The sequence below is a fragment of the Melospiza georgiana genome, chromosome 1, assembly GCF_028018845.1.
Source record: "Melospiza georgiana isolate bMelGeo1 chromosome 1, bMelGeo1.pri, whole genome shotgun sequence".
NCBI lineage: Eukaryota > Metazoa > Chordata > Aves > Passeriformes > Passerellidae > Melospiza > Melospiza georgiana.
The window spans coordinates 21,115,256-21,141,598 of record NC_080430.1 but is presented as its reverse complement, the minus strand read 5'-3'; the positions used below and the strand labels follow the sequence as shown (position 1 = coordinate 21,141,598).

Sequence of the window (26,343 nt, the reverse complement as noted above, 5' to 3'; positions counted from 1 at the left end):
ATGTCGCAAGATTTCAAGAATGAGTTTGTATTGTAAACACTGGCAATAAATAGACCAAGGAGGAAGTGTTTTTAGGGAAACATCTCACAGCTGAGCCAAGAGGTGAGAAGCCTAGCATGTTGCTGGCCTACAGACTTGCTGTGAAGAATCTCCTGTTGTTAGGGACTAAAGTGAACAGTGAGGAATTTAAACCCAGCAATACTGACAATAGGCTATCCTGTCACAACCATTTCCATGATTCATTCTGATGGGCTCTTGCCCTGAAACCATGATGGGATCATTAAATACTTCCATCATACACTGTGAGTTTTCTCCCTCACTGGAGAAAAGAGGGATGAAACAAAGACACAGAAGTACCAGGTGCAGCAACAAACACTCATGTATTGCTGAAGGTACACCAGGATTTAACAAAAGACAGACTTGAATGTTCTTTTGATGGCAATGTGAGGATGCTGGCTCCAGTCATAGCCAGACTGTTTTCATCCTTAAACCAATATCTGCCAACACCTGGCGCCCCAAGGGCTGTTATTGCCTGTGCTCAGAGTGATGTGAGCTCAATCACCACACACCACAGTACTACACTGACTCCTTGCTCCAGGGCAAACTCAAGCTGAAGTTCTCCCATCGTGTTAAACTCTTGCTGCACTGCTGGAATCTCGACACCGAGAGCACACTGACACTTACTCCTGTAGCTGTAACCCAGTAACCCCGGGTCACTCCCCTGCTGAGCCATGTTCCCAGAATAGGAAGGTATTCTGAAATGTGCCCTTATGAAAGGAGACCACCAGATAACAGCAATAGTCCCTTTGTTCAGTGGCAGGCTGCAGAGTGTTTCTGCTCTACTTGATCATAATGATAATTTCAAGCCAATTAAATACTTTATGAGAATCTAGAACAAAGGTTAATAAATATAAATCTGCCCACTTGTTGTATGCTGTGGGTGAAAAGCCTTCAGGATTTCCCCAGAGTACCCTGAGAGACTAGCTGCATTTGAAATTTTTCTGTCCAGAAACTCAAAGAAGGATGGTCCTGCCTAAAGTGAGAGAATTCAAAATAAAGAGAGTTGGGCCTTCTAAACTAACTGCATGCCCCCTTGTCACTGTTGTTGGCTAGCAGACCCAGAGATTAAAGAGATTTGCTGCTGAAGTACCACAAGATGAAGAATTACTTGGCTTTGAATATTTTCAACTAAGATATGTTTAATTAAAAGGCTCATGTGCAAGAAATCTACTGCTTCAGGGCATGCAGCAAGTGGCTATCAGCTGTTTGAGTTAGAGCTGTTGCAGAATAAAGCAGTCCACAGAATATTCCTTGGGTTTGATCACACAGACTCCTGGATGTCTGCTTTGTGGACCTGAGTGTCCCTGGAGGAGCTACTGCCTGGATATTCAGAACCTCCCTCCACAAATCTGTCACAGGAGAGCAAGTTACAGGACAAAACAAGATCTGTAGGTCAAATGGATCTAAACCTAGATTGCTGTGTCAGGCTGCAGCTCCACCATGGAGTCTGTGCGGGCTCAAGGTGTACATGCTCAATTAACCCAGATTAATTAACTGATCCAGAGATTTGCACTAAATAAAATCAACTAATACCTAACAACAGGAATATTTTAGAGAGCCACAGAAGGTCATAAGTCACCTAGATAATTTAGTTTCTTTTCCTGAGTCACTCAAGACAGACAATTTCATCTTTTGTCAAGCATGATGGCATGTCAGTCGTCTCCCTACGGTACAAAGGAAAGAGAATCGAAGTGAGAGTAGCTGGTCTCAACCCCCTCAGGCCTCATTCATCTCTGTTCTCTGCAGATGCTGTTTTAGATGCTGGGATTAGAAGAGGCTGAACACAAAGGAATGCTGAATAACAAGCAAGTTTATGCAAGTTTATGATCAGTGAACTGAGAATTTTTTCTGCTTGTCATTTCTGAATCTGCTGGGGTATATTTTAACAGCTTGTTAAAATGACTGTAATGGGAAAGAGAGAAGGGTGAGCAATAATCAGCACCTGGAGTCTTTAGTGTAGATGCCTTCTGGCACCACAGGGAAAGATGGGCTCTGGTCCACCAGAACAGCTGCAGTGCTGCCAATCCCTCTTGCAGGGCCCATCTCTCCGTTCTGACCAGCAGACCCTCAGAGATGTCACCTTCTGAACCTAGTCAAGCTTTTGGGGACCACTGGGTTTGTCCCACAGCTGTCGGATAACAAAAGGCACCTGCTGTGTCCCTACAGTCCCACCGGCATGGCCTTACCCCCTCCTTTGCTTTGACTGTGAAATTCCCCTGTCTCTTGGCATGAACCAATTTTCTCATTCTGTTGCCATGGTAGGGTTTCACCATCTCAGAGTGCCAAAAGAGCTTGGTGTGGGACAGGCTGAGGCCAGACAGGGCATGCAGGGAGTGGGGCAGCACAAGAACAGGGACTGGACCTTGCAGCCATTCCAGCTGAAGTCACCATGGAGCTACAGACCAACTTCAGCACCTCCAGTCAGGCAATGTGAGTATCACCAAGCTGCCTTCCTTGAGGTGTAAACCCAGGCATTTACAGCATGTTTTACTATGCTGCAAGCATAGCAGTGTTTGACTCACAGTCACACAAACTCCTTAAGACACTAAACAGGGCTGCATAGCACTCCACAGGGCAAAGAGACAAATAACCAACTCAAGGCAGCACTGAATCCTGAAGGAGGATGCAACATTAGAGATTCAGAAGAGAAAAAGGAATACAAGCAGGCAGGCAGGCTTTAATCTAATGATGCCGTGATGCAGTCGTGCAAGGACACTGTCAGCTTCTGCAAAGGTACAGTGGAAATATCAGCACACTGTCAGTGTTTCTATCTTTAGAAAACTATTTAATCTCAACATTCATTCCACAGCATGTGACAGCACTGGAGGTCCACAAAACCTAAAAATTAATATTCCTGATGTGAAATAGAGGGAGTTGAAAAGCCCTTACTAACCTTTGGTCAAGAATCCTTAATCCAAACTGACATTGGCTCAATCTTGCAGAAGTGGCACAAACATTCCCAGCCAGGTACAAAATCAATTTATTATTATTAACCTGGCACAGGTGTAAAATAAATGAGAACTATGTATTCAGCTACCCAAGACAACATCACTTCCCACAGTGAGTGTACTTCAGCAAGTCTTGATCAATCTGATGATACCCCGTGCTGCAGAAATGCCACTATTAACTGGCCCAGCCTGTGTCCGAATTAACACAACCCAGCCACCCAGCACCAGTAGCTGTAATAAAGCTGAGTACAATGTCTGCCCTCCTGCAGAGTGAAGTGGATGCAACTAACATCTCATACTAACTTCATGTCTGGAGCAAGGCCTGAGGACCTTAATCTAAACTCTAATATGGTATATTTTTATTCTATGGAAAGTTAGGAGCATTTGTAGGAGAGGGCAGGAAAGGTCAACAATTCCTTCAAGCATTTCTTATCAGCCCTGTGGTCCATATAAATCACCGAGAGCCTTGAGAGCGTGGAAGATTGGGTCTTCAAGTCATTGGCAAGTTTAAACTTCATGGAAACAGTGCTAAAAAGTCAGTGGCTGTCCATACTATAGAAATTTCCATTTGCTCTCAGTAGTGAGTGCTACATCACATCCCTTCAGTTAAGACCACTTTTCATCAAGGAAGCCAGAACAGATTTCCTCTTTTTCGCTAAATCTCTCTTAAAATGTATTCAATGATCTTTCCAGTAACATTAATACACTTGTTTTTCAAATAATGTAGCTGCACAGAAATAGTTCTGACACACAGTAACTTCAGCTTTGTGGTGTGTCATGGTACACTGTTTACATTTATTCTGAGACAGTGCCACATGGAACTAACTAACAAATGCTTTTGAAAAAAGTTGCTGCAAATAAATTTAATTTTCTCCTCTCCCCATCCTCTACTTCACTCAACCAGTTTTTGCCCCTTATTCAGGCTGAGCAGTTAATTGAATTTAGTCTGAGCAAAGAATGATCTTGCATTATCTCTATGTGCACTGCAATTGTTCTGGATACTGTGTAAGAACCTGCAAAAGATGTATGAATTCTCCCCAAGACAAACCATGTAGCTGCTACACAGCCAAGATCACCCCACTGCTCTACACTAGACTGGAGTAAGCTACAGTACTTACATGAACACAGGTGTGCCTTTGTCTGCCTGGATGAAATGCAGCAAGACTGCCCTCAACCTCAGCTGTTTGCATCACCCAAAGGACAAATACATCACTTTGCACAGCTTCTATTAAAAACACTCCACGTGAGTGATTTATAGCAGAGGAGCTGCTCTTTTGTGAGCAAATTTGTCTTTGATCTATAACTAGGATGTTGCAATAGGCAATCATCCATAACACTCATAATGTGGGTACAGGTTCTTTCAGCAGCCAGCTCTCTGTACATGAGCAGCAGATACTGTGGTCAGAAAATGGTAAAAATCTCACATTGGGAAGAAAAACTGTGAATTGTGATGTTGGAACTAGAACAGACCACAAAAAATCAAACCCCTGTGCTCCCCTCTTCCAGTTACCAGCTGGTAATGCAGATGCACTCATCAGCTCAATTCTGCTGTCTTTGTTTCTGTTAAAAGCTCTACTGACACTCAGAGGTCTACATGTGTATTAGTGGCATCAGTTATTGCCTCAAAGCATTATGTATTTTTACCCTTATTTTCAAAAATGGACTTTATTGCTCATATTTGCAGTCAGAATTTATGGACACTTCTGCTTGGGTAGGAGTAATACTGGATTCTGATATCATTAGTCGTGGAAATGGATCCAGATGCTGAATGTGTCTCAATCAACAGACCGGTAACCATGATGATTGATTCTAATACTTCCAGGAGTGTTTATGTGATTATAAAACTGCTGCAAGGTAAGCATTACTGCATTACAATACAGTAATGCTCTTACAAAGTATAAATTTAAAAGGCTTTTCTGAACCTTGTTTTATAAGGTCCAATTCATTTAAGTGGGATTTTTTTTTTTTGCAGATATAATCCTCAATGAATGGAATACTGAATGCTCTTTAAATCAGTTGATTTGGGATTTAATGTTGCAGCAGCAAAAGGAATTTTACTAAACAAAATACTTGATGGTATCTGAGTGTAAAAGAAGGACACTCTATCTTTGAACTGACCATTCAGACTCTCAAAAGAGTCAGTGAAACTCTTATCAGAGTCTGGTTATTACAATTTTTAAATTTTGTTTGCTTGCTTGATTGGGTTTCTTTTTCTGCAGTAGAATGTATAAGCATATAAGCAGTAATAGTTAGGGTACAACTGCTTGTCAAAGCTCCTGTAAATGTTAAAATGATTCTTTCCACTGGACTGGTATTTCACTTTCTCTTGCTGCAGGATGTTGCTCCACATGTATTCTAGGACCATATGGAAAACTTAAAGAACTATGCACAGGTTATAAATTGGATATACTCATTGAATATATTGAATGTAGTCTGTTTTCTCATACATCCTGGTGTAGAGGACCTTGGGGTTGATGGTAAGAGGAACATTCTCCTAATAATGCTTAGTGCAGTTTCACTGTCTGTAGCCACATATGAATACAAGCTTTATTACATGAAAAGAAATTGAATTATAGGCTTGGTACCCATCATCTTTCTAATGGAAATTCCATCTCATCTATGAGCCAAGACACAGAACTAGAATAGCAATAATGTGTAGCAATAGCCCCTACCAGGACTCTGGGGACTGTAGTGTGGAACTGAGGTTCACAGTCCTCATTTGGAGCTGAACAGGACCTTAGACAGGAACATAAGCAAGCAGAGTGGTTTATAAATAATTATAAAGCTCTGGTCCTTCATATATGTGTTCTCAGAATTAACATCACTCATATGAGTGATCCCATTAAATCCACAGCATCATCTATTGCTCACAAAATGAAAGCCCATTAAATCCACAGCACTACTTACTGCCCACAGAATGAAAGCCCATAAACCACTTAACTACCTCTGACCTGAGGGATTTTCTCATCTGTGCACCCTGGGACAAACTAAGAATGACATGGCTCTGAATTAATTACTCCTCTGCAGCTCTTCTCATCACTTCTCTCATGTAGAAAAATGCCAGTATTTACAGGATGAAGTTCTTAATTGAAAACGTTTACTGCCAACTCATGCAGCCACCATACAGAGACTATTGCCCATACTGTGATATCAACAAAACCAGAGATCTTATGTCAAAATATTTTAATGATCCTCTAGAAGCAAAACATGATGAATGTCACATATTGCCACCATCCTGAGATTGTGCTTTGCTACCATTAAACCAGCAGAAAGGAGTTTCAGAATTTTTCAAATAATTGTTACTTTGTATTTTAAAAAATGATCACTCAAAACTTTTTAAATGTAGCAGTCACTGTGTGAAAAAATCACTTCCTTTTCTCCCCAAGTGTAAAATATTTATTGTAGCACTATTGTAGAACTGTATTATATGCAGTTTAATGCTCACAAAATCACATCAGATCAAATCCAAGACCGAACTGCTGGGATATACACAAATTGTGTCCTTAGGATCATCACCCTGAAATTAAAACAATACAACATGTTATTGGTATTCCCTTTTTAGTAGAAAAAACTGCTTGTTACACTTGAAATAAGACAATAGTTTATTCTTTGTATGCATTGCACCTTCTGCATTAGCTTTTCATCTGTATCTCAGGCTGTGAGTCTGTGAGATCTACTATACAGAATCCCAGGCTCTCAGAATTCCCCTGGCTAAGCTGGAATGCCCATGCCTGGTCCAACTCAAGCATTGGCTCTTTCTAAAGGAGGACTCCTTCATTTGGATACCCTCAGAACCACTCACACTTATCCCAGCTGCTCCACACTCTTCAGGCTTCCTAAGCTAACCAAGGCCAGGTCTAGCCAGTATCTCCATGGGACACATCCATTGCTAATCTGAATATGGATATGTTCTGAATTGTATTATCTTACTCATATTTTGAAAACACCAGAGATTGCAATTATTCTGTTTCCTCAATAGGACAGTTCTGCTGTGGAAAACCAAAACAAAACCCTTCTAGAAATGTAAATACTTATTAATTTGAATTGAAATCTAACATAAATTCTCATTTGATTTAATCTATGCTTTTCTATTCTGATAGGTTTTAACTAAACCAGAAACAATTTATTTCCGCTTGTTTCATTACTGACATTATTCTTATAATGTAAATTTAATTCACCTAATGCATGACCCAAGTGTGTGCTTAAAAGCTGTACTGCAGGTGTTCTAAGGCACAAAACCTTTCTTTTAATATCTACTAATTTCATATTGGATAATATTTGCCCAAGTCAAGAACAGTCTGAAATTTGACTGCTTGGCAGGAATTCAGAGGTGTCCTTATTTTAAAATGTGGTATCATTTTGCTCAAGGTAATTATAACTGAACTGTGGGTTAGTTCATATTTCTCTAGCTACACTGGGACACCACAAGCACAAAAGAATTTCAACAGAATTTAAGCTCATGTTGGCATTCTACAGTTATAAATAGGTTATGTGTAACACTATTTATCACTTGGATTGCAGCAAATTTCAAGATTAAAAAATATCACATGCTGACAGAGTTTGGGAAAAAAATTATTCTTTTTGATGTTAGCTGCTGAGAAAGTAAGCAGGCATCCCCTTGCTTTAGAGGATGCTGCTCTAGCAGCTCCACCTTGAGTGGAGAGAGTCACTACTTCTCTCTGTCAGAAATAGATCACATTTAATTGTTTGGTTGGAGTTAAAAAACTCATACCTACTTTAAACTTTCCAGGTAAGATATGTGAAGGAGAGTTCAGCAGTTCTTACCTCCTAACCACCTGCACACCTCTGCTCAAGCCCTCCTCCCTCATCCCTCTGCTCAGACAATAGAGCACTATTTTCTTCCCCAGCTCAGAGGCTCAGTTTCATTCTTCCTTTCTGTGGTTTTTTTTTTTGTGTTGACTGACTCCTCTGAGCAGATGTTTAAAGCCACTGTTTTGTATGTCAAAGCAACACATACTCATCTGCCCTGCTGTCTGTTCCTAGCAAACAGAAAACCTGATGGATTCTCGGTCAGACAAAATTTGCATTTTAACCAGGCTTCTGGGCAATCAAATTTATGCCAGTCTGATTAATTTATCATCTGACAATTTTTCTAATCACATTTTTTTTCTATTTTTAAATATGAATTAGGTCATTTCCCCTCCTTGAACCTACATTTACTTGAAGCTAATGGCATGCCCTTATCAGGTTAAACCAATGAACAAATAAGACTTCCTTCAGCTGCATAGCAAAAATTATTTCATAATCTAATACAAAATAATAAAGACCATTAATTATATTTCAAGATTTTGCTGTTGCTGCATTTTCTGCTTGACCCTCAGTGATAGGTGGGCACTGACTTTACCCATGACCTGTACATGTCTGTTGGACATAATCATAAAGGTACAGGAGAGGATATTAAGGCAAAAAAAAAATTCCACTGGCAAGGACGGTGTTTAGGAGCAAAATTGCCAAAAATGATTCACTGAGATGCTATTTTACTCTCCCTATAGGTGCTCCCAGCAGAGAAGCCTTCTTCACTTCTCATGTACAGCAGCAAACTTTTGTGTCCCAGGAATGTGTGTGGGAGGTTCTGCCTGAGCCTTCTGTGGGCACCCACTGGTGTAAGGAACCTACAGCTACCCACTAAGAGGAAAGAACACAGAGCGTGGAGAAGAACACAAAATGGAAAATGAAAAGAGAAAGGAGATTGTTGAATTTTTAGAAAAGGTCATCTTCAATAAAATATACTCATTACAGAATTTCATTTATCTCTAATAATTGCTAATACTAGCAGAATGGTAGCTCATACTGAAAGTATTTACTTGGTTTTCTCTTTGTAAATGTAAGTGTAAATGGGACAGCACAACTTATTCTTCTTGTGGTTTTTTTCTTTACAGCTTATTTGGCAAATTTGGCCACAAGTGGTTTTCAGTCTATCAAGCATGGACAGCATTTAATTAACACATACAGATACTTAAACATTTCTGTGGCTTCCATCTTCTCTCTAGAGTAAATATTTCTAAGGAGCTGGCTTTCATTTTCTTATCTCATGTAGTTACTACAATTAAAATTACACAGTATGTCTCCAACAATTTATATTATTGGAATAACAAATACAATGGAAACTGCTGGATATAAACAGCTTAGCCACTAAGAAAAAATACATTATGTATTTGTTAACCTTTCCAATACACTGCAACCTTTTACAAGCAAAAAATGCAAGTGCTTATATATACAATTCAATTCCTACTAGGTAATCCCCTGCCATGGACAAGGAGAATGGATTCATTATATGGATTCTACATCCCTTCTCACAGGTTTTATATTATTTTAATAATCTGAAAGCCATTTATTTTTCTATTTCTTAAAAAACCCCTTGAAATAGAATAAAATTGTGCCTTCCTGGTACTAACAATCTGCTATTTTAAAACTTAGCATTCTCTGATGATAAAGTAAGTGTGAACATATCTTTGACAACATGTTTTCTAAATATCAAAAAAGGATATTTTCATTTCAGAACCTAGCCAGAAGAAAAGTGCCCTTAGCTTTTAAGCTTGAAATTTCTGGCTTGAACAAGATGATGCTTTCTATTTAACTTGAGCAATACAGTCATGAGATTACATCAGTCCAATTAAAGTATATAGTATACAATGGCAGTTCTACTGTACACATCACTTACTATTATATTAACTTGGACCCCCTGGAAAAATAGAGGTCTGTTAAAGGAGACTCTGACAACAGTATTGTGAGCTCAGGAATTTCTGAGCTTAAAAGACGAAGAAGTATTTATACAAATTGGCTCTACTTTTTCAACAGGGCAAATCAAGATTGAAAACACACAGACAAATCTTTTCAGAGTCATCTCTAGTGTGTACACAGTAAATTGGCTCAAGGTCAGAGGCCAGACTGTGCTGCATTTCTCTGAGGCAATACACAGAAGGTAGAGGTCCAAGGAGTTGGGACAGATAAAACAAAGGAAAAGGAATGACACTTCTTCCTATATTTGTAACTCCCAGATTCTGAGCTGCCTTTAGGTAAAATGCTCAGCAAGGTCTGCTGTAGTGTATGGCAGCTCCCTCACTGCCATCCACAAGCTGCTCTGCAGCCCTGGGCCATGAGCACACACTGCTCCAATCTCCACCCTTTCACAAGAGGCAACGAGGCCAGAGATGATTGCTTCCCCTTCATGGAACAATCCCCATCCTTACTCTGCTCCCTCTGTACACACGGAAAGGCTGGGCCAGGATTAGGCATCTCTGAAGATGCTTATCCATTCTGAAGATCACAATGTGTGATAAATAAAGCAATTCTTAAAGGAGTACCTGGGAACTGATACCAAACCAAATATAAGCTGGCAGAGACATGTATCTGAGATAAGGAGACACTTCTGATTGACAATGATTTATGGGGATAATTTGTACTTAGCTATGCTCCCCTTCTAATATTCACAATTGGAAAACATTTCTCAACTCTGTGATACATATTTATTCAGAAAGATTCAATCTTTCATTTATTTGGAAATACAACTTTCATAGAGAGTAAGGTAGAAATGTCTCTCTAAGAAATAACAGTTTCACTCTTCGTAAAACAAGTTTTCCCTTGGCACATTAGTGAAATAAAGACATTTCATGTGGTAAGAATGGAACCTACCTTTTTACTCCGATTCACATTTACCAAACTGCAACTTCAAAATGCCTTTGCCATGAAGCTGAAGGATCTGGTTGTATTCTTTGGGCATTGCATGGAAACCCGGTTTAGGCAGCTGGTTGTCATAATAGTGGTGGCTGATTGGCATCTTCTCTGTGGATTTTGAGAAAGGCCAGAAGCCATAGAGCTTCACATTCTCACACAGCTCAAGGGCAGCACTAGTGATCATAAAACCAGATGACAACCGGTAGGCCTTCACACCCTTAGTTCTCCAGAACTGGGCAAGACTTTTCAGATAAGTGGGGTGAAAAAATATTGCCCTTTGGGCTGCTTTGGACTCTTTCAGAGTGTGGTATACTTTAAAAGAAGTGGCTGTGTTGCTTCTGAAGGAAAATGCCGGCAGTAAAAGAAAAGCATCTCCATAGACCGCAATGTTTTCCAGAAATTCTGTCTTCTTTTCATTTAGCTTGTTGTATCTGCAAAGTACAATATTTTAGGAATGGAATGTAGTATTGATACAAACATTACAGACCAGAACAGCACAACTGCACTTGCAAAGATGTTATGAACTCTGCTGCAGCAGTTCAGGCTGTCTACACTGCAAATTTATATCACCCTATTATATGCTGTCATATGTGCAGCTATGAAAATCTGACTCTTGTATAATAAGAACACACTACATAGGATTGAACTGGCAACACAGGAGGTACTGAAGCAGATCAAATTCACTGCTAATGAGACTAGGACATGTTTACAGAATTGATCAATTCAAGAAATCAGGAAGAATGTAAAAAAATATTGTGCTCATACCTTCTCTGTTTAAAAATACATGCACTACAATATATACCATATGCGTTTTGTGAAACTTGTTTCTTACATCAACAGGTATACAGAAATCTCTCTTCAAAATGTCTGTGTCTGCCCTTTGTGGATATGCAAGGATGCATGTGAGCAGTCTTGGAGTGTTAAAGATTAGTGTGTCCTCAAGTGCAGGATGTACTTTTAAAATAGCTAAAAATACAGGCATCCCTGTTTATGTCCTTCAACTACAAAAGGAACACATGGAGATCTGTAAAGACTTAGAGCTTTAACTTCACAAAGGACAAGGATTTATTCTCAGATTCTTTCACTCACCAACAAAGAGCAAAGAGTCCTAGCTCTCACCACTGCATAATTCGGTGCTCCCAAATACTGACTAGTGAAATTCCCAAGTTATCTGAGAAGTGATGCAACTCAACTCATGTCCTCTATAGGTCTGAATTTTCTGAATCACTTAAACATATGGACCACCCCTTTTGGAGCTCAAAGGACTGAGTCCTCTTTTGTAGGTAGTTGTCTATTTGAGCACAGTATTTTCACCTTTTTAAGGCTATCAGAGTTCAATTTTACAACTCCAGCAGAAGCTGGAAAAATTGGTTCCAATTCCCTTCACAACTCAAGTAGGTTCAAACCCTCTTTTCATGCACCACTTTGAAACAGAGGATAGCAGCCACTGCCATTTCCATTCAAAGCATTCACGGAAAAGTTACCTCTTGCAGAACTAGTGCAAGGAGTGATACACCCTTTCTCAACCAGAAGGGGTTTAAACTTACAGCTTCTACTTCCCAGAAAAGTGCCATTACCACCAGACTCTGAAACAAAATGAATGAGAGGGACTCAGGCCCTCCTTTTGACTCTGAACCTATGTGCATGCAAGAGTCACACAGCCAAAACAAGCAAGAAATGCCTGAGCCTATGTCTAGGAAAAGTGTTTGAAGGGTGAATTTCTGGCCTCTGCTACAAGAATTTTCTCTGTTTTTACTCACTGTAAAATACTGAGCCTCCAGGACAGAATTCAAATCTCTATTCTTCCTTAGCTAGAAACCTGGACAATTCAACAGTGTCTCAATCTCCTTTCCAGCTCTGCCACTGTAAGAAGTGTAGGCCAGTTTAATTAGGACATATAAGAGCTGTGCTTTTCTTCAAGAGAGTTCACCTACATTTTACACCCTGACAAACACAGTTCAAAATCTGATTAACCTTAACAATAATAATATCAGAGAACGCCAGTATGCAAACAAAGAATTAGAAATTACAAGGAATAATGTTGGAATAGGTCTTCTGAGACAAGAAACAAACTTGGTTCTGCTAAATGGTACCAGGCTGCTTCCTCCTGCTTCTTCAAAAGCATTTACAGTTTTTTCTGAATATTTAAAGAAATACTTTTTAAAAATCATAAAAGTCCTCTTGTACTCTCACTTAATCCTCCCACAGGCTTATCTCCCATTTTCTTCAGTGTAACTTCTATTAACTCTACTGTGACTTGATTTGGCTAAAAAATGAGTGCAGCCGTGGCAGAACACTTTGATTAAGCCCAGAAAAATTGTGGATCAGGTCAGAAGTCACCAACGATGCTGAGTCACTGGACAATTTCCATTCCTCATATCCCTGTGCAGCCCCACTAACATCTATGAGCTAAATCTAGCTTTGGAGAAGCAATAACTTGTCTTGATTGAAGTCAAAAAAGGTTTGGGTAAGCATTAACATAGTTAGTACTCATTGCAAAAAATGAACTTCTATCCCCAAATCAAAGAAAAATGCCTGTTATTAATTTCTATGTACTCAATGTACTTTTTCCTTCTTCCTTTCAAGGAATAAAAAAAAAGCTTTGCCTTATGTTGTCTTTTTGACAATACAGTTATGACAGACAATAAAATACAGTGAGATTAGCAAGCAGTAAATAACATGGCACAGCAGTCCTTTCATAGATAAGCTGCAGTTCCAGCCTGCTGAAGATGTCAGATTAGTCAGGCTGGCCTTATTAGATTTTATTTTCATCAAGAAGGTGAAAAAACCCCCACCTTTGCTGAGAAAAAAGTGTGTGAGCAAGCAGCTTTCCTATGGATTGAAATAATGGATTAGAGAAGCTGGGCCTCCATTCAGGAAACAGCCTTCATCAGAACAGCCTCCAAGCCCATTACTTAGGAACACGTGCTCACAGTGCTGCTGATAGAGTCAGACACACATTTCCAGCCTGTCCTGATTTATGATTACAATTCCTTTCTAAATGCTTGGGGTCATGAGGGTCATGGAGGAAAAAAAAAGAGGATTGGGCTTACAATCACCAATTTTACCCTGCCATAAATTGCTGACTAGTATCAGCCAAGGTATCTTGCTAATCTGGGTATTGCTGACTCCTTTATGCTACAAAAACGTCCAGGTTTAGAAGATTTCCATTTAGACTAGCACATATTTCACATGGAAACTAAGGCTTAATGAAATAATCTACATGCACTGCTCTCAATGCTGGTATCCCAATGGATTTCCATGAAAATCTAAATCATATCAAACAATTATACACCATTGCACAGAAACAGATTTGCAGTAGTACTCACTTCTGAGCTATGATACTCGGATTAACAGTCACAAGGTTTGTTTTATTGCCAACATCTCTGCTAATGTTTCCTGTGGTTGGAGGGAGGTTACACCTGAAATTGAGAAACATTTGCTTAAACAGATGTGCACCAGAAATGATTTACAGTTACTATTTGCAAATTCCTCTCTTGTGCAATGACACTTTCACGTCAGCTCCCAGGGATGTCTAAGCACTTTACAAATATTAAATAAGGCTTACAGCACTTCTAGTAAAGATATTTAATCTACTGTGCAGATGGTTAAAATAGGGCACAGAGAGCTCATTTTCATAAATCGTATCACAAACCAGGAGCACAGTCAAAATCTCAGGACTCTCTGAATGCCCTGTGCTGGCTGCTAGGAAATATTGCCCCTGTTGCCTAAACAATGCTGAAAGTCTTCTACTGTGTCTTCTAACAACAGCATAACTTGCCCTATCACAGAAACAGTGATTTCTATAAAATGTAAAGAAAGCATTTTCTTAAATTCAGTCCCTTACTAAGCTTAGCATCTTAGTACAGAGACTTCTCATTTTTATTAAAACACTTATCTAACTGGAAAGACCTTTTCTTTTTTTAGTTTTTCAAATTTTAGGAAAAAATAAGAAAAGGAAATTAAATCCAGCATACTGTGTGACTGGACATCACTGAGAAAAGAAACCTTCCCTCTGCTGCTCTGTTTCTTTGCATGAACTACAAACTGTGAATCACATACTGAGAGAGTGGGCAAAATTACACTCTGAGTGTGCCTGGTTTTCTCCCAGTCTGTCCAGGGAGATTAAAAACACTACTTAAATAAATGCTTAATTTTTTAAATGAGTAACAGATGAAACAAATATTGGGGCAATTAGGTAGCTACGTGGCTGAGCCAAACAATGTCTAAGTAAACACTTTGTAAAACCAGATACACACATGTGACATTTAATACCAGTCTCCTAAAGGATGTTAAATAACCAGAAATGCCAGGTTCTCAGACAATCACATTTCACATCACTGCAAGGTGACTTAGCAATCACAGATTATATATGTATCATCCAGTATGCTCTTTAATTAGAAAGCAGCATTCTGAAAACTATAAAGCAGAAGCTTTAAAGAGGCAGAAATAACAAATTGTCAAGATTCTTCCTCATTGCTACAAAACTGGCACTGGCACACTTCCAATCCTGTCAAGTTTTTAGAATGGGGGACACACTTCAGGAAAATGAAGCAGCTCTTACCTGAACACAAAGTCAGAACTATCGATTTCAGCTCCACAGCTGGAATTTTTCAGAATGCCTCCATTTCCAACCACAGCACAGTTCTTGAAGGGATAGACTGAAAGAGGAGAGGACTGCAAACAAACAAAAAGATGCAGCCAATTCGTTATAAGTCTTTTGATTGTTTCTTTGTGTCTATTTGCTCTTGCAGGTTTAAACTGGTAAATCCCAGCAGAAGCATTCACCATTTAGCACACAGGATTGCCAGACCTGGATAGCCAAGAGCCAAAAGTAGGCACCAATAGACAGAGAACTGTTACTTCTGCTATCAGAACTTTGAGAGAATAACACTGGATTGTTAAAACTGGGTACCTTTTAAATACACTTAACACTAAAAATACCTAGTAGTGGATTGCAACCTTGACAAACTAAGGAACTAATTTACACTGAAGATAGTTTAAAGTTACCCATTTTCCTTTGCACTGTAACAGACTGGAGGTTGTCAAATAGTAATTTACTTTCTCAGGTAATAGAAGGTAACTGTGTAAATTCTCCTCACTTTTGTCACACCAGTTACATTTGAAGCAGAATAATGAATTTAGGGAAATCTGAAGATGCTGTAAAGGATAATGATGCGTCCTGGCTTAACTCTTTGTGAATGTGAGGCCTCACAGCAGAGGTTACTGTTCCTGGCTGTTCACCCTCTCTGCTCCTCTTGTTACAGCTTGCTGTCTTGCAGTGAGGAAGCTGAGTGGGAGCTAAGTGCCTCCACTTGAGAACCAGCACAGTTCACAACCTAGAAAATTAATGCAAATTGTTGGCTATTTAAGCTGACGTTAATATAGCTGGCTGTTATCCCAGTCTCAGAAACTTTTCATACATCTTACTCAACATCTTCTGCTGTGGGAGCACTGACATTTACCAGAGGCCAACAGCTGGGATATTTTGAGTACAGAAATTAAACCCAGTTGTAAAAGTGAGTCAAAACTTGCTTATGGAAAGCATTATCCTCCTCTCTTCTCTCATGAGCTTGCCCAAAGAGAAGCAAGAAGGGACACTGTTATGAACAAGGCAAAAAGTGTGGGGAAGTGGCAAATATCATATTTGCCTTGCAATACATTACAGAACAACATTGAAATATTTTGTTCAACTCTGAAAGGATAGTAAGAGAACACAAAGGCCAGGAAATTCTGGCTACCTTAGCATGTATATGCGCACATAAAGCATACTACTTTTTCATTTCTCCAGCTTAATTTTGGAATTACAATTGCAATCCTCTATGCAATGAAGTCAGTAAAGACTGATTGAGAGCAGTGTTAGGAAGAACTAGACCCATGGAGGCTGGGATCTCACAAATTGAGAATGCCAGAGATGGGCAAGAGGGCTCCTATATGCCCTTAGCTTCAAGAAACCAAATAAAAACTCTTTGTCTAGTCTCAAGATATTGTATGTCTACTGTAATCCTGAGGTACAAAATCTGATTCCTTTTCTCAACCTTTGCTTCTTACTGCAAACACCCTCCCCTAGCAGGCAACAAAGCTAGTGAAAGGGCTGGAAGGAATGTCCTATGAAAAGTCACTGAGGGCTTTGGACTTGTGTAGTTTGGAGAAAAGAACAGGTAATATCATTGCTCTCTGAGGGAGAGGAAGGTGCAGATCTCTTCTCCATTATATCCAGACAGGACACATCAGAATGGTTCCAAGCTGCACCAGGGTAAGTTTGGACTGTATGTTAAGAAGCATTTCTTTACCAAGAGGATGGTCAGTTGCTGGAACAGGCTTCCTAGAGCGGTGGCTGATGTGCCAGGTGTCAGTGTTTAAAAGGCATTCAGACCATGTCCTTAATAACTTGGTCAGCCCTGAATTCATCAGGCAGTGATTATTGAGGGTCCCTTCCAACTGAAATTTCTGTGTTCTATTATGTTCTATGCTACTCTGTATCAGATTTACCACCAAATTATCTTTCATAACTTACATGCCCACTGGAAGCCTGCACCGGAAATGGCATGGGCATATGAGGAATATGAAACCTTCTTCCAGATTGAAATGCCTTTAAAAACAGGAATGATAAAAGCAAGGCAAACATTTTCAGAGTATTTGCTCCTGAACTGGCTGCCAAGCCAGTGTTCTATAGTAACTCGACCTCCAACCTATGATCTATGATACCTGTAAATACCTCTACCACTGCAGTGGAAGGGAAAAAAACCAACAAAACAACACCTTGCAAGGCAAATAAAGAAGTGCATACAGGGGCTAATGGGTCTCTTCCAGAGGAATTACAGTCTCTCAATTACTAACCCAAAATACATATACTGTGATTATAATAACATGAAAAATATACAGTTCTTACCACAGGCAGCATCTTAAAAATGTCCTGTGTAATGAGAATAGTCTTTTTACTGTCCACTTCATAACTCATGTTACTTCCCAGTGGGCTGTTGTTTTGAGAAGCAATAAAATTGTGAACTGCATCACAGCAGGAAGCTAATTCTGACCTGCAAAAAGCACAAACAAACAAAACCTGCTCAAAGAGAGGGAAATAAGTAGAAAGGCAGTGCTAGAGAACCAGATCAATGAACACCAGTTTGAATTAACTAGCAGCAAAAGGCTACATTAACCTTCTATGATGTCCTTTCCTTTGACTTGCTTTGTTATGCAAGTCCATTTTCATAGCAAATGTTCAGAATCTAACCAGAACTGATAACTTTTTTTATCTCTTGGTCTCCTTTTCCCACTGAGAAAAAGTTGTAATCAATGTCCTCAATATTATTAATTGCTAAGATTAATATAGAAACACTGAGAGACTTCAGTCCCCAAAGAATTAAAAATGTGATTTTCACCAATATTGAACAAGTGGTTGTAATAAACTAGAAGGCTGAAGAAGGAAAAAAAAAAAGGGGGATAAAAGAGATCGAGATGGAAGGTACTGGCAGTGGTACTTAGTGAACATCTAAATGATTGCAAGCCAATTAATCAATAATTAATTTCTGCAACTGTTCATTACAATTTTCCTGTGCACAGTACCACAGGCATTAAATAATTTACATCACAACTGGCACATAAAGAAGACAGATGTGCTGGACAGATAGCCTAGCTGCTCCCCAAAACACCTAGCAGAAGTCCTTAAACAAATTAAAAAGGAAGGGATTCACCCAAACCTTTGTGGGAGTGAAGACTATTACTCATCTTACAATTCCTGTTACCTCCAAACTTATAAAAATATTATGTGTGCAAACATTCTACATTATTAACAGTGAAATGAAATTATCTTAAAATCCCCATCAGACCTTTGAAATCAGACCCAAAACACTATAATTTATTTTGCTATAGGCAACAATGTCCTCTCTGCTGCTGTGGGATCTGATTTTCAGTCTGTAAGGCTGAAATATTCATGGCCAGACATTATGTATCAATTGCTAGGACACAGCTTTCTCATTAGGTGAGATACTAAGCGAAATACTAACAATTAAGAGAAAACAGTCTTATAACAGAATTCCCCAGAATTTTGAAAATAGCACACTGAAGCTTAATTGAGAAGAAAAAAATTTACCATTACAGCCAAACAGAAAAGTTTAATTTCATACTGTTTCAATGTGTAAAGTAAAACAAATAGTTGAAACTAGTTAAATATTAGAAGCTAAATTCTGCCTGAAAGCGAGCTGACTTTAATGGGGTAAGACAGCTAAGAGAAGTTGTTGTATTTCACTTTATCAACAGTGTAGACAGAGAAAATACAACAATAACAAAAACAGCATGAAATACTAATTATTATTATAAAATGTTAATAATAATAATTTAATGTTTCTGATGTAACTGAAGCATAGTCCAGCACATAGAAAAACCTAAAGATTATGTTTCCTGGAAGACAGGGAAAAGAATGAACAGGTCTGGGATAACTCTCAATTGCACTTCTCTTGAAAAAAATGGTCAAAATAAGGGGGGGAGGAAAGGAAGGAAGGAAGGAAGGAAGGAAGGAAGGAAGGAAGGAAGGAAGGAAGGAAGGAAGGAAGGAAGGAAGGAAGGAAGGAAGGAAGGAAGGAAGGAAGGAAGGAAGGAAGGAAGGAAGGAAGGAAGGAAGGAAGGAAGGAAGGAAGGAAGGAAGGAAGGAAGGAAGGAAGGAAGGAAGGAAGGAAGGAAGGAAGGAAGGAAGGAAGGAAGGAAGGAAGGAAGGAAGGAAGGAAGGAAGGAAGGAAGGAAGGAAGGAAGGAAGGAAGGAAGGAAGGAAGGAAGGAAGGAAGGAAGGAAGGAAGGAAGGAAGGAAGGAAGGAAGGAAGGAAGGAAGGAAGGAAGGAAGGACTATTTCAGTTGTTCTATGACTTACTGGTATATATTAACACATTTTGCATACTGAGTTCTCCAACTCCTCCAAGGTGTGTGAGGAACACTGGGAAAGACTGAGTGCTGGGATAGCACAGATCTGAAACACCCACACTAAGAGAGTAACCAGGAAATGACACTCCTGAGAGAGGAACCAGTAGGGTTCAGATTTCCTTAAGCTGCATTTGACTCCACTCCCCAAACATGGTGATTCCCACTACCCTGCTCAAAACCTTAAGGGGCAGGGCTAAGGAGAACCACAAGGTCCATGGCTGTGGATGGAACTGTGACTGTGCTCGGTGGTCAGGAGACACCCAATGGTGAGAACAGTGCTCTGTGTTTATCTAGTATCCTACTTTAAATATATGGCAAAGTGAAAAGGGTGCAGTAAGGCAGTAGAGTCAAATGATGGTGTCTGGGAACACTGGATGTTACAGAACCAGTGACTTTTGACTGGAGCATACTTGCTTTTCTTTCTTGTCACTTTTTGCTATAATCAGCACAGTCTAGTCTTAATAAACACTGTGGCAGTAAGAGGATTCAGATCTCACTGTCAGGTCCTGAGGGCACTACCCAGCCTCACTACTGCCCAGCACCCTGGAGCTGTCCCCATCCTGCCTAGGGTCCAAGACCCTATTTCAATCTTCCAAAGCCATCAGTCACTGCCCCAGCAACACCACAGCAGGGCCAGTCTCCGGTTGTGTCCATCCTTTTTTCCAGGATGCCTGGGCTGTGGCTGCCCTATTCCTGGCTAGGGGTGAGACAAGCCCAGGTACCAGTTTCTGCTCTCTGGCCAGGTTACTGTGTTGGGATCCCACACCCTGTGCCTCAGGAAGCAGCTGTCCTTCACTGCTCCCTGGCACTCACATGGAAATGAGGAATCACATAACCCTTCATGTTGATTTCCTTGTTTATTTTCTTGAAGCTAAATGAAGTCGGCCTAAACATTATCTGTGTCAACCACTGGACATTCAGAGGAGAAGGAATAATGCCAGAATATTCCTGCCAAATTTAGTACAAGAGCTCTTTTGTGTGATGCCTACCAGACCCTGAAAAGCAAGCTGATAACAGATCCCATTCATTGGGATGACATGTTTTTGCTTTTTATTACTCATTCCACAAGAACAAGTGCTTCAATAAAAGCAGAAACAGTGTGGAAGAAAAACAGGTATCAGAATTAATAAGAAAGTAATAGTTTAAATTAAAATTATGGATAAAACAGAGCCCAGCTAGTCCAGAAACACAGTAAGAACAAGAGAATACATACTGAATAATGACAAATATCCATGCTAAAAATTTGGTGGTAACAATAGAAACATTTTTCTTAGATCAAATCATGACACAGAATCCCACTGTGCCCAAGCATCCCTGCACAGAGCTCCAGTGGGAATGCATGTAACTGCAGACAGCAACACTCATGGCAGTGAATTCAGCAATCTGCTCACACAGGACTTTGTACAAGCTCTGACACGTGGTAATCTACAACTGACAGCAAATGATGAGGAAGGGGTAGAGACCGGGCAGTTCAAGCAATCTCTTACTGCAATTTCATCAGAGTATTAATGTCATTCATATGTGGTCTGTCAGGAGCTGAGGACTCACTGAAGAGCATTTGCTTCCTAAGATTAACACACATATCCTACAAGGCTGTGTGAGAGGTGTTGCAAAGCCAAGACAACATTTTAACTCGTGTATCGTGCCAGCTGGGGAGAGGGAAACTTAAGATGGTGGGACAAGAAACAAGGCTCAAATCAAAGCAGCACCAAACAGAAGTCATTTTTTTTTTTTTTGGACTAGGAAGTGATACACTTTGTTTGTTCTGACTGGGAGAAAACCCTGAGATATGGAAGCAGCTCTTGGAAGATAGGATGCTGCTATACAGGCTGAGCATCCATCTCAGAGCTTTCAGAACATCAATGTAGCTTACAGTAAGAAGGTTTAAGTTCAGCTTTTATCAGAGACTGTGGGCTTGCCCTAGAACAAAGGGTGCTTATGATCCAATCATGCATGACAAGTGCAGACTGAAGGTGATGCTTGAGTCAAAGTACCCAAGTTTTGTAGGGCACTAGTTTTGGAAAATATCTCCTCTGCAGCAGAGGTTATTGCTGACAGTTTCTTATTTGGAGAAGCCTTTTCCTCCAACAGTTCTCCTGCAAGGATTTGGAGCTGAGTGATATCTAAGAGTTATTTTTAAATCCTGAGGCATAACTCCAAACACAGATATTTCTTATGCCAAGATAAGCAGAAAGGGATTTGACTGCATTATCTAGAACAGTCACTTGTAATAAGTGAGGAACAAAATCAGAACCTGATAAAAGACTACACCATTTTGCCAGGTAATACATATCTCATAGGACCCAGTAAGTACAGTCATAACCTTAGTCAATAACCTAAGTGGAGGGGTGTGCTGCATTTGTCTGGGAAGTTCTGATCACATTAGACAACATCGAGTCAAATATAGTTGCACAGAAGAATGTTTTTCGTTGCTCACCATACACTTTCACTGAATTTTTTCCTTTGTGGCCAAAGGATGCAGGACCCAAGTTTGCATTGTTTCTCAGCTGGTACAGAGTTTTGAGCCTATGGCATCCAAATAATTTCTTCAGGTTCATGGCCACTAACACCTTACAAAAATCCTGGTTTCTTGAAGAAAGTTACCAAAATCGTATGGCTTGTGAGATGAGCCAAATAATGTTATTTTCCAGCTGTTATGCAATTTTTCCATGCTGAACTGCTGGCAGTAACAGAGGGCTGTTGCCTTGATTACACGTTTCCAAACTTTTCTGCATAACAAACACTTCATATGGATGGTCCACTGTATTTAGTGGAATACACATGCTCTAAATATGCTGATAGAGTTTCTTTGCAGCTCCTGCAGTTGCTCTGTAGCCAAGATAGCAGCAAAATCTTGGTTCTGTTCTAGTATGAATATATGCATTTTAGCTGATTCAGGCCTTCTGAACAAGCTGCACATGCCTGCTGACAAGTCACAGTGTGCACACATCCTGAAGATAGTGCAAACATCTCAACATCTTCAACAACTCAGGGTGGACCAATCACAAGGTCTAAAACAATCAATGGTCGGTCCAGGCTTAGCAGATTCTCTCAGCTGGTTCAAAAGGCAGCACTGCCTTTACTCTGAGTGATACTGGAAGAATCCATAATGAGTGTGAAATCTGTCTTTATGTAAAAAGCTTCTGCAGAGTTTAAAAACTTCCATTCCACCGAGCTTTTTCCATTGAAAATGCTTCAGTATGACACCAATGCAAGTGGAGCTGTGGCCTGAGGGCATTTGTCACTGCTGAGAACAGCATGGAATATTTCACGGTTGTTATGCACTGGACTAAACTGGGGTGGGAGGAGGAGAAAAATGGATGGAGAGAGATGCTGCCAAAGTATCAAAATATTGTTAAAATAAAAGATGCTCAACTCTCCTTTAAGGCTATGGTGGGAAAGGTGAGGAAAACAATTATAATTTGCTCTAAAGAAAGCTTAAGTTCAGTATTAGGAAAGAAAGACTAAAAGAAATAGCCTAGGCAAGGTGCAAAATTTCAACAACTGGAATATTTTAATATTGATGAGGAGAAACTTTTTCCAGTAATGATGTAAATCTATCTGATTTTAAGTCATCATTTACAAACATCTATAAAGTGAATGTTTGTTTGCAAAAACAGTATCATATCAGCCCTGTTATAAAGCACCCACACATTACTGACACCAGTAATGCTTACATAGATGTATCTCCTTCTGGATTTTCAGTTACCCTAGACACAAAAAATAAAAATCACATAAAAGAGAACCAAACACAAATTAAAGTTAGCAAACATTTAAAGCAGTAACTCCTGTGACCTAAGTGGACATCACAAGATCATTTGAACAACAAAAGTCCATGGATTACTAAAAATCAGAAAAAGTTTTGTTAATTTTGTTTTAATACTTTACCTAGCTTGGACCTTTGTAATCATTAGTTCATGTGACTTATTATGCTGTACATGTCAAGACATCAAAGACTTTAAGGCTTCATCCTGCAGAGACTGTTGTGACAGTAGAAGAAGCCACAAAAAATTCCACTATGTAACAGCAAAATTTCAAGGGCACAACTACAAACAGGAAGACTACTTTTTATCTATGTCCATTGCTGTAATATTTTATAATGAGAAAGCAATTATCTTACTGTACTGCACTGGGGGCTCTAGACAATGACACAGGTTTCTCCAGGCTCTTATCAAGCCACGTCAATGTGTCAACCAAAGTACAATGAGGCATATTATGACATATTCCAAAATTAAGAAAAAAGTGATTAAATCTGGTATCTGAAGCAGAACATTTTTGAAGGGGAATGCTACACTGACAGCCCTTGAATTGCCTACAAATGAAGTAATATCATAAATGTCTAAGACAAAGAAAGCCAAAAGGGTTGAATCTGAAATCAAGGCTGAATATGTAAAAAATGTAATAAAATTTTCAAACCAAAGACTATTTAAAGAGTCTGCCATGAAGACATAATTAGCTCAGACTAATCCAAAATTAGATTCTACTTATAGGAATCCTCCATCCTTTAGAAAAATATATAAAAGTCTGTAGACCAATTAAAAGATCCAAGCCTTGCTTCAAACTGTCACTAATTACTATCTCTCCACCTATCTTCTTCTCTCCTGAAATAGGAGACATTCAAAATGTCTTTGAATATATACTCATTATTTTACATATCATCTATTAAATCTGTGCAGCAAATGTACTCTAAATCTCTCTGCAGTCTGAGTTCTGTCAGCTTTCTTGTAAACTGGAAGATATCAGAGATTACACTAAAAATATTGATCTGTTTAGTGTTAGAAAAGCTATTGATTATGTGGTGGAGTGAGCTTATATAAGCATAAATTGAATATAAGCATAAATTGACCTTGCAGTGTGTTTTATTTGTGTTTCAGCTGGGGTTCACTGCAGTTCACAGTTGTGATAAGCAATACTGTTATATGGGTTACAGTGTAGTTTGCAACAAAACTAATCTCTTCAAGAAGTGGTATTCTATAATCTGCAGGAATGTTTAACACACTTTTGAGAAGAGATATTAAAGTGGGAAAAGGGTAATAGAGGTCAAGTGGAATAAAAAGGAAGATGGAAAATAACAGGACATGGAAAATGGTGGATCTTTTATCTCTTCTTTTCAAGAAGACATGTTCTTTTTTTAAAGTAGCAATGTTCCTTTAAAAATGAAAAAAAATTAAAATATTTTGGTTGGGGGCAGCATTCTGCCAGCTAGACTGCAGTGTAACATCAGGAATTTTAAAGCTGTGTTTTACACCTGGGAATATCCTTCTCTCTTCATTATGAGATGCAAATAAGGTTTGTCTGGAATGGTCTTTGCATGGTGAGAGGACCCAGTACCCACAGCTCACACTTTCACTCCTGAAGTGCTATTGCACTGTTTGATAGGCTTCAAGCTCAGACAGCCCAGAAATACAATGCTCAGAAGCTTCTCTGAAACACAGCATGTGCTCAGCCTTTCTCCCCTCATTTTGAAGCCTGTTTTAAATATTTTGTAGCTTTCTGCAAAAGCTGCAGTCGCAACTATTTTGAAAACCTGCAGATTATTGGATACCATTGGTGTATGCCCCAAATGAGAGTAAATTAAGTTTGTAAGTCTGTAAAGCAGACAGATGTGGAGGTGTAAAAAACAATTACAGCTTGCACTTAGCTGGGCTCCGTAATGTGTTGCAGTAATGAAGTATTTCTTCAAAGCGGAAAACCTTTGAAGAATACTGATATAATAATTAATATTCAGGTTACCTAGGGAACTTGAGAGTCTGCTGACTGTAGCTAGAAGATCCTTTGTAGAGAAAGCTACCCAGCACAGGTTTTTTTTTTCCCTAGACCTTTAAGGATAATGCTTCCAGGCAGCTGTGAGATTATTTCCCCCACTTTTCCAAGTTTCTACCAAGTTTCTCCCTTACAGACAAGAAATCCTAGCACTTGTTCTGTCTAAAACAAGTTAGAGCTGATGTATCTGAAAAGGGAGTAAGAATTCAGGTGGGCTTGTAAAAAAAGGCACAATGAGGAGATGCTAGATGACTGAAGAGCCATAAAGAACAAAATAAATTTTTAGAAAGTCAAGAGAAGATTAATTTTATAAAGGAAAAGTCAGAATAAAAGAATAGTTTTCTATATGTCCCTAGAAATAAATGTTGGAGAAGACTCCAAAAATCACTGTTAGTAGGATGCTACTTGCACCACTCTTTTAACAATGACTGACAAATACTACTGTGGGGCACAATAAATCTGAACTAGATTTCAAGAGCAATGAACCAAGTGCTTGCACTTGCTCCTCTGAGGGCAGCCTATGTCTGACAATGCTGATGTCATCACTATTGACACTAAAATAAGTGAAATGCCAGAAGATTGGTTCCCTGACAGAGTCTGGAAAAAAATCAACCACAAAAGAGTGACTGTAAATATGGGAGGTATTAAAGAGAACATCATGGCTTGTACTTGCTTCCTTATTCTTCTTGATTTTGAGAAATGCATGTGTAAACATCACATAGCCATCAAGAACCAGTGAGCGCTGCCAGAGAGCAACCTAGCCAAGAGCATGTGAGCCAGCACAGCAGAGCAGCTTCAGAGGGAGCCACTTGGGAAAGGGCAGCCCTCTGCAACAATGGACACATTTTGCACAGCTGCATGACAAAGCTGAGCCAGGTAGTAGAGTGTCAGCCTGGACTCTGCTCTCCAACAGAGAATTGGCAAAAAAACTGTAGTTTATATTAGACATGGCCATCAGCTGTAA

At 39.4% G+C, this 26,343-nt stretch overlaps 1 protein-coding gene across 1 annotated transcript in view; it reads right to left on the bottom strand.

The window, feature by feature from the left end:
- Positions 1-1,612: 1,612 nt before the first annotated feature.
- The window catches only part of ST8SIA6 (ST8 alpha-N-acetyl-neuraminide alpha-2,8-sialyltransferase 6), a 42,659-nt gene continuing 17,928 nt past the window's right edge, over positions 1,613-26,343 (bottom strand). The window contains exons 5-9 of the mRNA XM_058035303.1: positions 17,596-17,740; positions 15,268-15,380; positions 14,033-14,125; positions 10,662-11,134; positions 1,613-6,525 (exon numbers count right to left, since the gene is read on the bottom strand). Of these exons, the coding sequence (XP_057891286.1) occupies positions 10,666-11,134; positions 14,033-14,125; positions 15,268-15,380; positions 17,596-17,740 (820 nt within the window). The 3' untranslated portion in view covers positions 1,613-6,525; positions 10,662-10,665. The remainder of the gene's footprint in view (positions 6,526-10,661; positions 11,135-14,032; positions 14,126-15,267; positions 15,381-17,595; positions 17,741-26,343) is intronic.